The sequence below is a fragment of the Mauremys mutica genome, chromosome 1 (genome assembly GCF_020497125.1).
Source record: "Mauremys mutica isolate MM-2020 ecotype Southern chromosome 1, ASM2049712v1, whole genome shotgun sequence".
Classification (NCBI taxonomy): Eukaryota; Metazoa; Chordata; order Testudines; family Geoemydidae; genus Mauremys; species Mauremys mutica.
Window position 1 is genome coordinate 113,229,973 of NC_059072.1, and position 15,387 is coordinate 113,245,359.

General features: G+C 44.8%; 1 protein-coding gene across 1 annotated transcript in view; it reads left to right on the forward strand.

The window, feature by feature from the left end:
• Positions 1-15,387, forward strand: part of CACNA1C (calcium voltage-gated channel subunit alpha1 C) — a 636,517-nt gene that overhangs the window by 521,121 nt on the left and 100,009 nt on the right. Inside the window, exons 21-27 of the mRNA XM_044991489.1 lie at positions 2,614-2,743; positions 6,888-6,947; positions 10,850-10,956; positions 12,929-13,016; positions 13,484-13,591; positions 14,157-14,209; positions 14,317-14,463. Of these exons, the coding sequence (XP_044847424.1) occupies positions 2,614-2,743; positions 6,888-6,947; positions 10,850-10,956; positions 12,929-13,016; positions 13,484-13,591; positions 14,157-14,209; positions 14,317-14,463 (693 nt within the window). The remainder of the gene's footprint in view (positions 1-2,613; positions 2,744-6,887; positions 6,948-10,849; positions 10,957-12,928; positions 13,017-13,483; positions 13,592-14,156; positions 14,210-14,316; positions 14,464-15,387) is intronic.

The following is a 15,387-nucleotide window of genomic DNA, read 5'->3' on the forward strand; positions in this document are numbered from 1 at the left end:
CTGCTGTGCTCATCAGGTGGGTCTTCCGTGACTCATCCCTCTGGCTGAGTCACACACAGGCCTGTGTGAAACTAAACAAAACAAACCCCATTTCGGGGTATACTGTCCAACCAGGCCTATCTCAAAGCACTCAGTAATGTACTGCAGCTCTTCCCAGCTCAGTCCTTTAACAGTCCAACAGGGCCCATCACGGTACCCTCAGCTGGTCATATCTCTGCAGCCCTCCACAGGCTCAGTCCTCAGTCTGACCAACAGAGTCTATCTCAGTACCCTAGTTGGCCAGCTTGCATGCGAAGGTTCCTGCTCTGGGATGGAGCAGCGCCCCCTTGGTCTGTCGTTTAGTCCTCTGACCCTGGCTCTCCAGCTGGGTCAGTCTCAGTTCAGCCCATTTCCTGCCCCCCAGGAAACAGGATGCTGAAAAGTGGATGGAGGAGGGGAGCTCATGGCTCCACAGAGCAGGGCTGGGCTGCTGGGGGCAGCATTCAGCACCAGCACAATCTCTCTGGTGTCCATCCTGGGGAGGTGTGGGTACTCACTGCCCCCTACATAGGGCTGTGGTGCTCTGAGACACATTCTAGCCGTCAGGAGATCAGTACCAGTCCAACCAGCACAGGGGCTCTGGCGTGACCTCCATCAAAGTTGAAAAGAAACCTGGGCACTAGAAATAAAATACGTAAAATAGGGGGTCCAGAGAAGTTGAGGAATTGTTATGGCATCTATAGCCTTTCATCTGTTCATCACCAGTTCAGATCGTTTGTGATCAACAGCCACTGAAGGGCATTACCATTGGAGGCTGCTGGGTGGCCAGTCATGTGTAGAATATGTTGGTGATCTGATGGCCTCCTGAGACCACAAACCTATTTTATATAGATCGCTGTAAAGCCATCAAATGCCAATGATTGCCAGTCATTAGGGACCTGCTCCCATTGAAATCAATGACAAAACCCTCATTGATTCCAGTAAGAGTAAGATTGGGCCCCCTGGGTTGAGTTGGTGAATTAGTGAGGAAAAGCTACTTGTATCATTAACAGTTCCCTCAAGGCCTTTCTTCTCTGCCCTAGTCCCTTTTAGTTGGAAATGTCAGTAATTGCATCCATCTGTATTCTTCCATTTACGTTCAAAAATCTCCTCCTCGCACCCTGGGACAGTGCTAGGACTTTGGAGTCTAATTAACAGATGGGTTTCCTGATGTACCATATTGATGCACAAATAACATAAGTGCAAAAACCAGGTCCATCTGGCACCAGGAGTACATTTGGTGCTTTCTTTGGGTGAGGGTGCTTAATTATGTCAGACACACATAACTAAAGACATGAGGCATGATTGTGCCAAGCCCTGCATTGGTGTGCAAAGGGGAATGGGCACAAGGAACCTCATCTCTCTTGTGCCCCAGTGCAGGGGTCTTTGTGCTCTCCGGAGTATAGTACCATGTGAGGCTAGTGCCATTGGTGGCACTAGCTTCTCCAAAGGGAATGGGAGACTATGGCTGGCACAGAAGGGAATGCATGCTGCGCCCTTCCAAGGACATATCAGTAACCATGCTTGCCTGATGCACAAGGCCTCCCAGAACTTCCATGGGGTCATTGTGTAGGAGTGCAGTGCCAACATGAGGCTATCATAAAGGGTGTGCGAGTGTATATAGCAGGCAGTGGGGTAACGGCGGTCAGGACTCTTGGATTCTAATTGTAGCTCTGCCACTGACTCACTGCTATTTCTTGGGCAAGCAATGTAACCTCTGCACCTATCTGGAAAGTTGATCTAATAGGGGTTGGGGGTGTTATAAACCAAAAAGGGACTGAAATAAGATAATGATGCTTTAGTCCTCATTCTTGTAAAGTGCTCTGAGATCTTTGGGTGGAGGGAGCTATGGAGGTGCATAGTAAACTGGGGAAGGGCACTTTTCCATTTGACTGGAGTCTGTTTTATTTCTTGCCTGCTAGGTTACTGCTGAGGGTAAGAATTGCTTTGTATTAGGCTGAGCTTCAGCAAAGAGACACCGCCTGACATGGTACTATGCCCCTAGAAGCCCCAACTTGCACCTGATTTCCTGTTATTGTCTGAGGCAAGGGTAGTGAGTGGAGCTTTTCTAGCACCTCTCCAGAGAAATTCCATTTCCATTTCGGGGTCCATGGTAAATGAAAAACATGTATGGAAAAGAAGCGAGAAGAACCTCTGAAGATTCCTCTTAACTGAGTTTCTATCTCATTTAGTTCCCTTTAATTGAGGCAAGTGGTGTAATTTCAGGATGAACCAACAGGAGGTCATTTATTTTAGAACACAACTAAATCTGAATAGGGACCCAAACATATTTAAACAGAATGGCTGCCTTCCTCTCTTTCCTTCACTGAAGCACCAAGGGCCCAGTCCTGCAAGATGTTAAGCATCTCCTATGGCTCCCTGCCTGGCTCAATGGGAGCTGAGGACACTCAGCACTTTGCAGGATCAGGTACAACTGCCTGGCCTAACTTTTTCCCCCACTCCTGGGTCAGAGGGACTTATGCAAAACACTCTTACAGGTACAGACTCAGCAGCAAAGGTGGAGGAGTCCCACCCCTTAGCTCTCTCTGCAGCTGTTTCTGATGGATAAGGTTGTGTCTTTCCTCTCTCTTGCAGGTTTCGTCTCCACTGCCATCGAATCGTTAATGATAACATTTTCACCAACCTGATCCTCTTTTTCATCTTGCTCAGCAGCATCTCCCTGGCAGCTGAGGACCCTGTCAAACACTACTCCTTTAGGAACCAAGTATGCCTCCCATCCTTCCTCCTTCCCTCACAACATGTTAAGAGTGTGATTCAATCAGATCATGAACCCATGCCAGAATAAACTAATGGCAGTGCAGAGAGGGCTGTACTGAAGACTTCTGGGGCTGGCTTGAGTAGGCCAAGGGAAATCAATGGGCTTGCAGAGAAGGCAAGCCAGGGCAGAATTTGGCCTCGGTTATTCTGGGTTGGCACAGAACCCAGAAAAGTCAGCAGTTGTGTGTGAGACAACTTTTTGGAGCCTTTCTAGTCTAGTTCTGAAAGAGCTTGGAAGACTTTGACAGTAGCTAAATGTTTTGTAAAGCTTGTTAAAGCTTAATTGAATACTGAATGTTCAACTGTCCCTCAAAAACACACACGCACAACACAAAGTCTGGTCAGTTGAGGCATAGTACATGTTCCTGGGTTTATCTCAGCTTTTATCATAGTTTTGCATTTCACCTTTAAGGAGAGCACTGAACAATATAATCTGACCTATGTGATTGATTACCCACTGGTGCATTGCTGAATGTAGTTACTATGGAGGCCTAAATGCATGTCAGCTCTGCAACTGACATACCTGGGGCAGTATTTCCACAGAAGCTCTAGTAGAAAGCTGTAGCTAAAGGGGATACAACAGTTACTACTTGATGAAGAGCTGGAGGTTTGGGGCAAAATCTTGTCTTGCATATTTGAACCCAGTAATGTTATATGAAAATCTCTGCTTAACTTTTGCAGGTACAAGTGTTTAAAATGCATCATGTAAGGGGACATTGGCAAGATGTTAGGGTTGCAAAAGTGACCTGCCTTTACAGTATGACAGTAAGATTATACCCTGCCCTGCACAGGGTGAAATTACAAGCAGCCTAACTCCCTTTCTGCATCCACACAGGGACAACACAGTCTGGTCCATGCCCTATCCTGTGCACCAGGACTCTGCAAGGCTAAGGAGAGTGGGGAGACCCTGTCTCTGCACTGGCCAGTGGAATGGACTATACTTGCCATCCTAGGGGAGCAGTGTCTGTGTTCTCCCTGTATTCCCAAGGGCTTGTGCCCTCAATGTACAAAAGCAATTTGGTGCCTAATTCCCAATTTTGGGACCGCTGCAATGCACAAAACTCCTGCTGAACCATGGAGGTGCCTAAACTCACTCGGCACCTAAGTTTTTGCAGTAAAACTTCTCTATGCACCCACATTTCTGCTTCTGAGTATGTGCACTGCTGCCTCCCTCTAGGCATCTGGGCACCTTTCTCCCATCAAAGCCCTAAAGCAATTCACAAACGGTAGGACAGGCATTCGGCTGCCTAAGTCATGTGCAGGGCCCAATCCAATAGGCATCCCCCTCTGGTAAATTCCTACAAAGCAGCCAGGAGGCAGGGGAGGACTAGGACCTTCCTCATATGACTCTTTGAGACAGACAGAGAGCATACAAGCACAAGAGTGACCTGATAGCCCAGAGGTTGGAGCACTCACGTGGGAGACCCAGGATCCAATCCCCCTGATTCATTATTTACCCAGAGTTCAACAGGAGAGACTAAGAAGCCCCACATCAGAATATCCCAGAGCCCAGTAGTTAGAGCACTCACCTAAGAGGCAGCAGATCCCTGTTAAGATCCCTTTTCCCCCTCAGGCAGAAGGGGAACTTAACCTGGGAGTCTCCCACATACCAAGTGAGTACCCTAACCACTGGGCCAAATAATTATGAGAGAGCTCCTTCTCCACCCACCCCCTCAGCGTCTTGGTAAAAGAGCATAGGCACCTAATGCCAAGACAGGGATCACAGCTGAGAATCGCTAACAGAGATCGGTGCGTCCCTGCAGCCGGGACTTATGTGCCTATCTCTGAGACAGGGACGGATACACCCCTGTCATCAGCATCTCCCATTGGCTAGCTTAGGCCTGCCTAGCATACTGGCTTTTCTGAATCACAGGCAAAGGTGCCAACTTCTCCCTATTCATTTTAGGAGCTTAGGTTCCCCTAACTCAGGCTTCGTGAATCGCAGTGATTTCGGAGGTGCCTAAAAGTTAAGCATTAGGACGCTGAGTGTCACAATGCCTAACTCCCTTTGTGCATTCAGGCCCATGCTTCTAGGAGCTGCATCTCCACGCCAACCCCAGCATCAACCAGCCTGTGCCTTCAAGGCCCAATTGAGCCCTAGATAACTATATGCCTGAAGTGAGAAGTCGTTCCAGCCCAGCAGGATTGTTTTGACTTTAATTTGTCCCTGGATAGAATACCTTTAAATAATAATAAACACACCAGCTGGTATAAGATCTGCCAGTAAATAAAGCTGCCTACAGAGGTGACCTGCAGTCACTTCCATCAGGCACAACTTTGTTTATATGTGAAACCTGTGCTAGATGCTGCTTTGGGGCCAGATTCACCAGTGCGCTCCAGCTGCCTTGTATGGCTCTGGTGAGACAAAACATCTGCAAACCCAGTTTAATTAACCAGTTTAATCAAGTTTATATCCGCTTTGTATCGCTGGAGTGATGCAGAGCAGCCAGAGGGTACCAGTGAATCTGGCCCATTGATTATAAAATGATTCTACTGATATAATAACTGTCAAAACCCCCGGAGACTGGAATAAGGAGGACATTTCCAGTTATAATATGGCGAAATGAATGGAGGTTGTATTTGGGGCCTGAGCATCCTTGAAATGGCCCTTTTCATTTTCAAGTTACCAAGACACACATGGTCAAACCCAGCCTGACTTCCGTGGAAGTCTCCAGTTCAAATTTAGCAGTGACTCATAGTGGATCATTACATTCTGAGTGTAAGTTGCTAGGTAGTGTAACTTGCCCCAGTTTGACAAATGGGCTGGACTCTGGTCTCATTTACATTGTGTAAGCCAGTGTAACTCCACTGGATGCAATAGTTACTCTATATTTACATGGTACAATAATAAACTGGAATCTAGCCAATCAGCATAAATTCTGCAACCATTTACATCATGTCTGGATTTGACCATAAAATCTAGAGACAGGAAAGATCTACTATGTGATGCAGTCCATCTCCCTGCCACTGAAAGATTATATGTTTACTATTTCTTTGTCCAGTTCAGCTTTACATTTGCCAAGTGATGAGGCTTCTACCACTTCCTGTGGCAGACTATTAAATGTAAAGCTTAATCAAACTAGCAAGACAGTAAGCCAAAGAGAAGACATTCATAATTTGCACTGCTAATAATGCAGTTGAAAGAAAAGGTTTGGGGGACTGCAGGAGATTTGACAATGACATGGATATTCTCCTTCGTCTCAAATATATAGGGTCAAATTCTGGTCCCATTGAAGTCAATGGCAAAACTCCTATAGCTTTAATGGGACCAAGGTTGATCCATAGTAAGGTGTTATCTGCTTTGGATGTCACTTTACACCTCGGGATCTGCCATTCTCTCTTGTGTCACTCTAGACAAAAAGCTATGATTATGTTTAATTTGAAAATGTATATGTTTGTTATTCCCCCAATTCATGACAAGTCAGCATAGAGGAAAAAAGAGCAATAGCTGCACCTGAACAGCAATGTGGAGCCTTTTTTCCCTCCACCATAAAGGACATGGAAAAACTTGAATGGAAGTTCAAATCACGTTAAAAAGAAATCACGTTTTCCACTGAGAGACCAGATATCCTTGTATTCTCCATTTGGAAATGTCTTTGGGAAACCCTTGAATTCTTTATAAAATTTAATTAAATTAAAAAAATATTATTTTGCCTCCGAAGCCACATGGGATTGTAACTCACAGCAAAGATTTCATTAATATGCTGCCTGTATCCTGTACCAAGAACTTCATTGTATTCAACAGGATGTTCTTACCAAACCATTTCCCATCTATTCCTTCCTGCCCTCCTATTAAAAGACTTGTGCATTTTGATTTTGAATGGTGATTTCTCATTCCAGTGATCACTCACTGATCTACCCCTCCACCCCTATTCCCTTTTGTTTTACAGATTCTCTTTTATTTTGATATAGTTTTTACTGTCATTTTCACCATTGAAATTGCTCTGAAGGTAAAGTCCCCATCTTCTCTACCATTATTATCTGTCACTTATAAGCCTACTAGTTCTCTGCCACTATCTGTTGCTAACACACACGCCTGTTTGTATTGGGTCACGCTCAGTACCACTAACCCGATTGTGCTTATTTTTCAGATCCTAGGCAATGCAGACTATGTCTTCACTAGTATCTTTACATTAGAAATTATTCTTAAGGTAACCAATCTGAGCAATACACTTCTCTCTCTTTCTTTCTCTCTCTCTCTCTCTAACTCTCTCTCTCTCTGTCTTTGTATCACTTTAAATCCCATTGTTATCTCCACTGACAGGATTTTCTTTTGTTTTTTTAGCTTATTGGTAGTTGTCTAAGCTTCTAAACAGATCTTTTGTCCAATTTTGATATTCAAATGACATTTGTTATTTAGGGCCAGTGTCAGCATGATGCTGCATTGGGGAGTCAATATGAAGGAATGATTCTTTCAGGAAGTATTAGACAGGGACAAGAAAAGGGCAAACAGGCCAGAAATGTACCCCAACAGTTGCCAGTCATTTCAGGACAACAGTACATGTGTACCATACTAAGAACCGTGAGCATGCAAGCCTCTCACATGTGGAACTCGCACTGCAGAACGGCACTGTGTGAACCAATGCCCTTCCCCCCTCACACAGTTTGGTGTGTCAAAACCCAAAGTGAGCTATGAGTTCTACACTGTCATGAGATTGCAGTTTGGAGCGGCCAGAAGTCCCTTGTGGCTCAATGGGAGACAAATAGCAGAATTCCATAGGGGCCCAGCACAGAAGCTCATTGTTAAGGTCTGGAGGAGGAGCCTAGAATACCAGTCACTAAAGAATGAAGGCCCATAACTGAGATGGGTACTGGTAGCTGAAAATCTCTGATCCAGAGAGTGAAACTGCCTGGCGAAATACTAGGGTGACCAGATAGCAAATGTGAAAAATTGGGACAGGGGGTGGAGGGTAAGAGGAGCCTATATAAGAAAAAGACCCAAAAAATCAGGACTGTCCCTATAAAATCGGGACATCTGGTCACCCTACTAAATACTCCCTTCTGATTTTCAGGGGAACACCCTAGCCACAAGGAAATGGAACAGGAGAATAGTTTGGCAATGAAGAAAATAAAAATCTGTTGCCTCTGTCTTAACTCTCATTTTCCCAAAAACTAATATTTTAAATAACAGTAATCAAGCAATCTCCTGGCTCTCTAGATGCAGGGTTCAGTTGGCAGCTTGCTTTTTACTCAGTGAACTGGTTTTAAGTGCTGGTGGATGGCGGCATTCTCCTTGGAGCTGCTGAGATCTCATAATTCAGACAACTAATACAATATCCAAATGAACAGTGGAAGGGCAGGATGCTCCCTGAATGTTAGGAACTGGGCTTGTCTGTTTGGCTTCAAAGCACCAAAACCACAGTGCTGTCCAGAGAGGCTCACACTTTCTGTTGTGCTGCTGCGTACAGTGTGTGTGCCCATTAAATCTAACACCCACACCAAAAAAAAACATGTTAAAAAGGAAAGCAGCTCAGCAGCAACATTAAATATAAGTTTAGTACAACCTTTAGCTCTCTGTACAAGGGCACCTTCAAGCCATTTGACTTTATGGTAGTATACCACTAATGGCCCAGTCCTGCTCCCACTGATATGAATGGCAAAGCTTTCATTGACTTCAGTGTGAGTGGAATCAGGTCTCAACCTTTTATCTAATAAATCCACTAGCAGAATGGTCTGCTTTCCCCTGGAGGAGTGAACCTTGTAATAACTATATCTGGGATTCAATCCTGGTCCCACTGAAGTCAATGACAAATCTCTTGTTAAATTCAGTGGAACCAGGATTTCAACCCTGGGCTATTTCCAGGTGTAACTGATAGAAGAACAGTGACTGAGCACAGGGTTAGGAGTTAGGAAATCCTGAGTTCTAATCCTGTCTCTGCTGGTGTCCTGTAGCTTGACCTCAAGACAAGTCACTTAATCTCTCAGGGCCTGTTTCTCCACTGTCTTGCATCTTGTGCAGTCTTTTACAGGAGTACTAAGTAGGTGTAAAGAGTTGCCTTGACTGGACAAGCACAAATGACTGTACAAATCTCAAGACAGTGGAGAATTTGTAATTTGGGGCCGATAACACTTCCCTAGCTCACCGTGTTGTGATGACCGTTAATTAATTAATGTCTGTACAATGTTTTGAACATATAAAGTGCTGTATAAGCAAAGACTATAATTCTTAAATCATTTAAAATGGTATTGCAGTTGCTTTGGTCAGTGCCACAGGTGGAAAGCAGACACTGGATTATACACCCTTTAAGTATTTTCCCTGAATATAGGGAAATCTTCCAACAGGCAGTAAAGAATCACTGTTCCTACAGTACTGAAACCCAGCAGAGCTTCCCATCCTGATTTCAATGGTGTCTTCTTTCTTTCAAGATTGCCATACAAAATACAAGCAGTAAAGGGCATCTTTACCACCTTTGTCATGGCAAGAACCCTCCCTTTCCCCAGTCAAATGTGTCCATAAGTATAAATTCTAAATTGAGGCCAGAGTTTATACTTACTTCCCTTCTGAGTTCTGTCTGACTGATTGATTGGTAGGTAGTTCCTAATGTCATGGATGTTTGGTGAATAAAGTCATGCGCAATATCATGCTGTCTTCAGCGCTCCTTTGACTGGAATTGCCATGGGTAGCCAGGGCTGGAAACTGCCAGGAAGTACACTATCTGGACTAATAGCAGGAACCAGAGGACCCATATAAGGTTGTGTATCCTTCACAATCCAACTGGACTTAGCCTTTCTTCTCCTGCTTTGAGCAGCCTGGTTAAAGCTAATCATTTTTAGAAGCCGCAATGCTAGTCTCATCTAGTTGTGTTTTGAGATGGGTCTTTCCCATAAAATTCAAATCAGGGTCTGAACTTTCCCAAAAAGATGCTCCCTTTCTGTGGGACAGAGGGAATTCTAAGGCTCCAGAACTGTATTTATTAACAATGTAAAAAGAGAGGTCTGAACCTAAACTCCAGGTATAAAAACTTCTGGACTTCCCAAAGTTCAGAGGTTTTTAGGCCTGGAGTTTTGTTCAGACTCATCTGTATTTACACTCAATAAATACAGTTCCAAAGATGGAAAATTCCACCTGCCCCACAGAAAGGGAACATCTTTTTTCACAGAATCTTGTTGTTATTCAATAGAATACACCTTCTGGGGCAGGGAATCCCTCATATAGGAAGTGGAATTTTAATGTTCCAAGAGTGGAAGGTTCTCCTGCTGACTGTTCTTCCTAGTACAGAAGCTTTAGTCACATTGTCCCATGGAATCTTTCCGTAGGATTTGTGAGAAAGGAACAAAGGGAAGAGAGGGGACATATACATGCTTCATTTCTTGAACAAAATTACAGGGACCAAACTGGGGCTGAACTTGAGGGAAAGCAAGTAGAGAGGACACAGGATTGAGTTTCTGAATCTAGGGAATGAACCATATCAAAAGGGAATTCTGCCTATCGTTTCAGCCCTGGCCTAAATCATAAAATCCCCAAGTGATTCAGTTGTTGTTCTCGCTCAGAGGGAGAAGGTCTCAGCTGTCCACTCCAGATGGTACTGCCCAGGAAAATATCCCAAGAAACAGTCCCTTTTTATGTAATATTTGTATTCAGCCTAGTCCTGGAAACCTTTATAAAATGCAGGCATCTTAGTCATAAGAGCCTTGCCATTAAAGATAAAGGGGAAGGCATTTGGTTGCGAAGAGTTGTTTTTCCAAATATTCACTGTGTTGCTTTGCTATTTCTAAGTGAACTTTATGTTCTCTGTATGCTCTAATTCCAAGGAAGAATTACTGTTGGCCCCAAATGAGCACCCTCTCCCCATATGGGCTGGACACTGGCTTGAAACTTTTCCTCATATATTCTCATGACAGTTATTTTACCCTCTCTCCCACTTCATTTTCTTTCCACTGGGACCCATCCTGTCCACTGGGGTTTTGAGGTAAAATGATTGCTGCATTAAAAATATTGCCCTTTCTTAATATATACACCTTGAGCATAACAAGTTGGACTTGGTCTGAGAGATGATCCCCGTCTAGCTGCTAATGCCAAAGTTTGTTTGTGTCTCCATGTGCCTCCCCGCAGATGACTGCATATGGCGCTTTCCTCCACAAGGGCTCCTTCTGCAGGAACTACTTCAACATCCTAGACTTGCTGGTGGTCAGCGTGTCTCTCATCTCCTTTGGGATCCAGTGAGTGAGCCATTCTTGACTGAGATAATCCACTGGTCTGTTGGGAGGGCGGGAGGGGGGAGGGGAAGTACTAGATGAGTTGTGTTGGCTTGTCTGTACAAGTTTTTATTTATTTTTTACACTCCCCCGAACAACAGTCTTCTTGAAGCCTCAGAATTGTTTTCCAGTCTCGTTCAGGAAGTGGCTCATACTAGCAAGGCTCAATATGAATTGGGTCAAGCTGTCTGTCGGTAATGACCTGGAGCAGGAGATATCGGAGATAGCAAATGAAAGACAAGAGTGTAGTCCAGTGGTTAAGATAAGGAACTGGGAGTCATGAAACTCTTGGGCTCTCACGATTTTAGTTCAGGAGAGTCTTTACACCGCCCTGTGATTCAGTTACCTCTTCTGTAAAATGGGGTAATATAGATCTACTTCACAGAGGTGTTCTTCCTTAAGGAATGCTTGCAAGGTACTTTGAGAGCCTAGGGAGAAAGCTGCAATAAAATTACAAAATTGTTGTTGTTGTTGTTGTTATTACCCAAGCACTCCTTCCATAAACCTTACCCAGCATATGGAACCACTTGGTTCTGTTAGAACTGTCTACCTCACATGGAAGATCTGAGGATAAAGCCAGGGTAATTCCTACATAACAAGAACCCAGCTGATCCCAAAGCAACTTTACCTTGTTCCTATTATGGGAATAACAGCTTCCTTAGGGCCTGATCCAAAGCCCACTGAAGTCAACAGAAACATTCCCTTTGACTTCAGTGGGTTTTCTATCAGCTTCTTAATAACTGTTCAATGCTCATTTTGGCCATTATCCCCAGCCCTTGAAGAGCTTGTTCAGGCTCTTCATATGCTAGCAAAAGAAGAATGTTCCCAAAAGCTGTAGGCGGGGGCCTGACACCCTACAACTGCAGGAGGGATTCTTCATCGGGGTTCACTCCTGCATGGTGTTGACTGAGTCCTCTGCCCTAGATGTAGCAAAGTACTCATCCACATGCTTAAAGTTAAGCATGTGAGTAGCCCCACTGAATTCAAGAGGACTATTCATCTGCTTAAAATTCAGTACATGCTTAAGTATTTTGCTGAATCAGAACCCAAATGCTCAGCACCTTTCCAAGTCGAGCCCAAGGTTGGACGAGGAACCTTTAAATTCATGAGACACCAGGAATTAACTGATGTGCTCCTTTCTTCTTTTAGCACTTCAGCAGTGTGCTTCTTTGTGCCCTTATCTTAAAATGTCTTACGATGATTGCATCTTGGCACTGTTTTCCATCGCACGTCTGTCGTGTATTTGGCAGCTTGTCCTGTTCGAGAGAGCCCTCCCTCTGTTCTGATCATTTTGTGAATACAATGGAGATGGCTAACACTAGTGGGATGTACCCTGGGACTCTGATCAAGAGGCAGGGCCCACCCTGACATTTCAGTAGGGTAGCTTCCCAGCCTATCTCAGTGCTTTCTGAAGTGCCTCCTGAAAGCTCCTTCCTTTCACAGAAAGTTCTGAAACATGGCTAAAATTACATTTTAGAAAACTAGATGTATTCTGAGTAGAGTATCTACCATTCTTGATGTCTCTGAATTATATATTTATTCACATCAAGGACTGAGTTCAAATCAAATGATTTGTAAGGAACTTGCTTGTGTGTGTATGTGTGTGTGCACGTGCGCACAACTGCCCTCTAGTATACTAAATCACACTATGATAATCTGTGTCATAAACCCTATACTGCCAACAGCTAATGTAGATTCTCATTTAGCCAAAATTGTAGTAGCCTATGCCTTTGAAGCAGAAGGTATTGAGTTCTACCCCTGTTGCCACCTTGATGTGTTCAGTGGCATGGCATGCAGCAAAGGGATGACTCTGAAGTGTTGGGCGGCCTTGGATTTCTCAGTATTTACAAATGGGAAAGAGTGGGTGAACTGTCCCCTCAGGTAGGTCACTTCCTATTGTTACTGTAAAAGCTGATGTACTGCTACTCTCTTCCAGGTCCAGTGCCATCAATGTAGTGAAGATCTTACGTGTCCTGCGAGTGCTCAGACCACTGAGGGCCATCAACAGAGCCAAGGGACTAAAGGTTAGAGAAATCCTGATCCCCACAAGTAGTTCTCAAGGCTGGAAACCCAGGTTACTTCAGTCAAGAAGTATCAGTCTTTTAACACCGCTTGAGTAGTGTTTAAAGGCTCACTGACAAGGCTGGAGGGCCTAATGAACTAGCTTTGGGTTGGTTTGCAGATAGGTGGGCTGTGCTTCTTGCCTTCTCTCTATCAGTCAGGTCCCTTCACCTGACCAGGAAGAGTATTCATATAGATGAAGATCCTGCTGCTCTCTGAGCCGAGTTCTGGTCTTTTCTACACTTTTCTGCCTGCTCACAAGACTACAGCTCACAGTCCAGGGAGTTTTTTCTTCCTTTCCTGAGACACCACTTTATGGAGCTTGTAACCTGGGATTCTTATATTTTTGCTGAAGCCTTGGGCTCCTCCAATAGTGACAGCAGCTCAGGATGGTCCCTCCAGTTACTCTTGTCCCATCTTTCCTTTGCAGCATGTGGTCCAGTGCGTATTTGTAGCCATCAGAACCATCGGAAACATTGTGATTGTCACCACTTTGCTGCAGTTCATGTTTGCCTGCATTGGAGTTCAGTTGTTCAAGGTAAAACCATTGGGTCCATTCATTCATCCATCTCACTGAATCATCTTCTCTGGTGGCTGGGGGGAGAAACGTAGTGTGGAGAAGTGTAGGGGAAAGGGGAAATGGAGCTTTGCATGGAGCAGAAACCATCCTCATTACTGTCAGATATGAGTCCTGGGTTAAGCAGTAATCCCCCAGGCTCCCATTAGCCAAGTTCTGAAGACACGAGACCAGGCATGTCGCAAATGTGACTCATGAAACCTCAGGTCATGAGAACCAGGAGCAGCACTTTGCCACCCTCTCCCAGAAGTTTGTGGCATAACATCAATAGCAGTGGGGCTTTTCTCGGGGAATGTCCACATCCATGTCTTGTACAACTGAAGGGACTCCAGATGAACGCTGAACATTCCTTCTGTCCTCTCCCTTTGGTTTCTCCTTTTATACCCCACCCTCCTGACACCAGTTGTTACTCAGCTCTTCATGGAGGCACATAGTCAGTTAAGCAAAGAGAAAGTGCAGTCTCCTTGCCACACTGATCAACCATAATGAAGGGAGACTTCACTCCTCTTCTCACATTCTTCCCTAGGGCAAACTATATAGCTGCAGCGATAGCTCCAAGCAAACACAAGCAGAATGCAGGTGAGTCCGGCCTTTCCCAGGCAGCTGCATTTGTCAGCTCCGCTCTAACTGGGTCTAAGCTGGGAACTGAAAATCTCTCTTGTTTTCCTTCTGCCGTCCAACAACAGGGGGCATTATATTTGGTACAAAGATGGAGAGGTCACCCATCCAATGATCCAGTCCCGCAATTGGGAGAACAGCAAGTTCAACTTTGACAACGTCTTGACTGCCATGATGGCACTCTTCACTGTTTCAACCTTTGAGGGCTGGCCAGAGTGAGTGCACAGCTGATCAGGGGGACAAAAGGGTTTTGATGGGGAGCAGTGCAACTTCCCCATTCATTTCTAAGGGAAAATCAAAATCTAACCATTAATCTTCCCTCGTCTAAATTTTCATGCAGTGTTGTTTAACAGCTGCCACACTCCAGCCCAGAGGTGGCTGCGTTTCAGAGGTGGGTGAAGTGATTCCTATAATATCCCTTATCATCCACTCAGCAGAGTTATGAGGCTTAATTAGTGTTTGTAAAGTGTTTTGATATCTTTAAAGGAAGGCGATAGAAAAATGCAGAGGAGAAGTCATAGCAGCATTGGTATTTCTGTGTATGAAGATTGTAAGCTCCTTGGTGCCAGGCCTATTGCCCCTTTCACCCTGTCAGCTCTCAGCAAATACTGATGAGTAGTAGAAGAAGCAATATTAATATTTTGATTACTACTGATTAATATTAACATTATTATTCTTTCAACCAAGTGAAAGCAATTGTTCCCATTTTGACTGTTCCAGTTAGATGCCCAGTACCAAATGATTGGTATTGTAGAATACTACGTGTATAACAGCTCCCTGCCATGCCATACTTTATCTGTGCTGTGAACTGCATGTGAGGCACATTATCAATAGTTATGGAGAATGGTGAGTTTTCTCACGGGGCCACCCCACCAGTGCCAGGCTGGTGTGAAATGCGACAGCACAGGCCCGTCCATGCTGGTGAGACACAAGATGTCTCACAGTGCCATCCTGTGTGTGCCAGGGGGGCCCGGCATCTCTCTCAGTACCATTCCATCAGGGTGACTTGGACATGAGCTGTCTCACGGCCCTACCCGGTCCTAGCCAGGCTCAAGACCTTTCTTTTGTTGGTGCCAGCATGACTTCAAATAGTTTAAAGTGCCAAGATCATGCTTCCTTTCAGAAAGCCTGTGAACAGC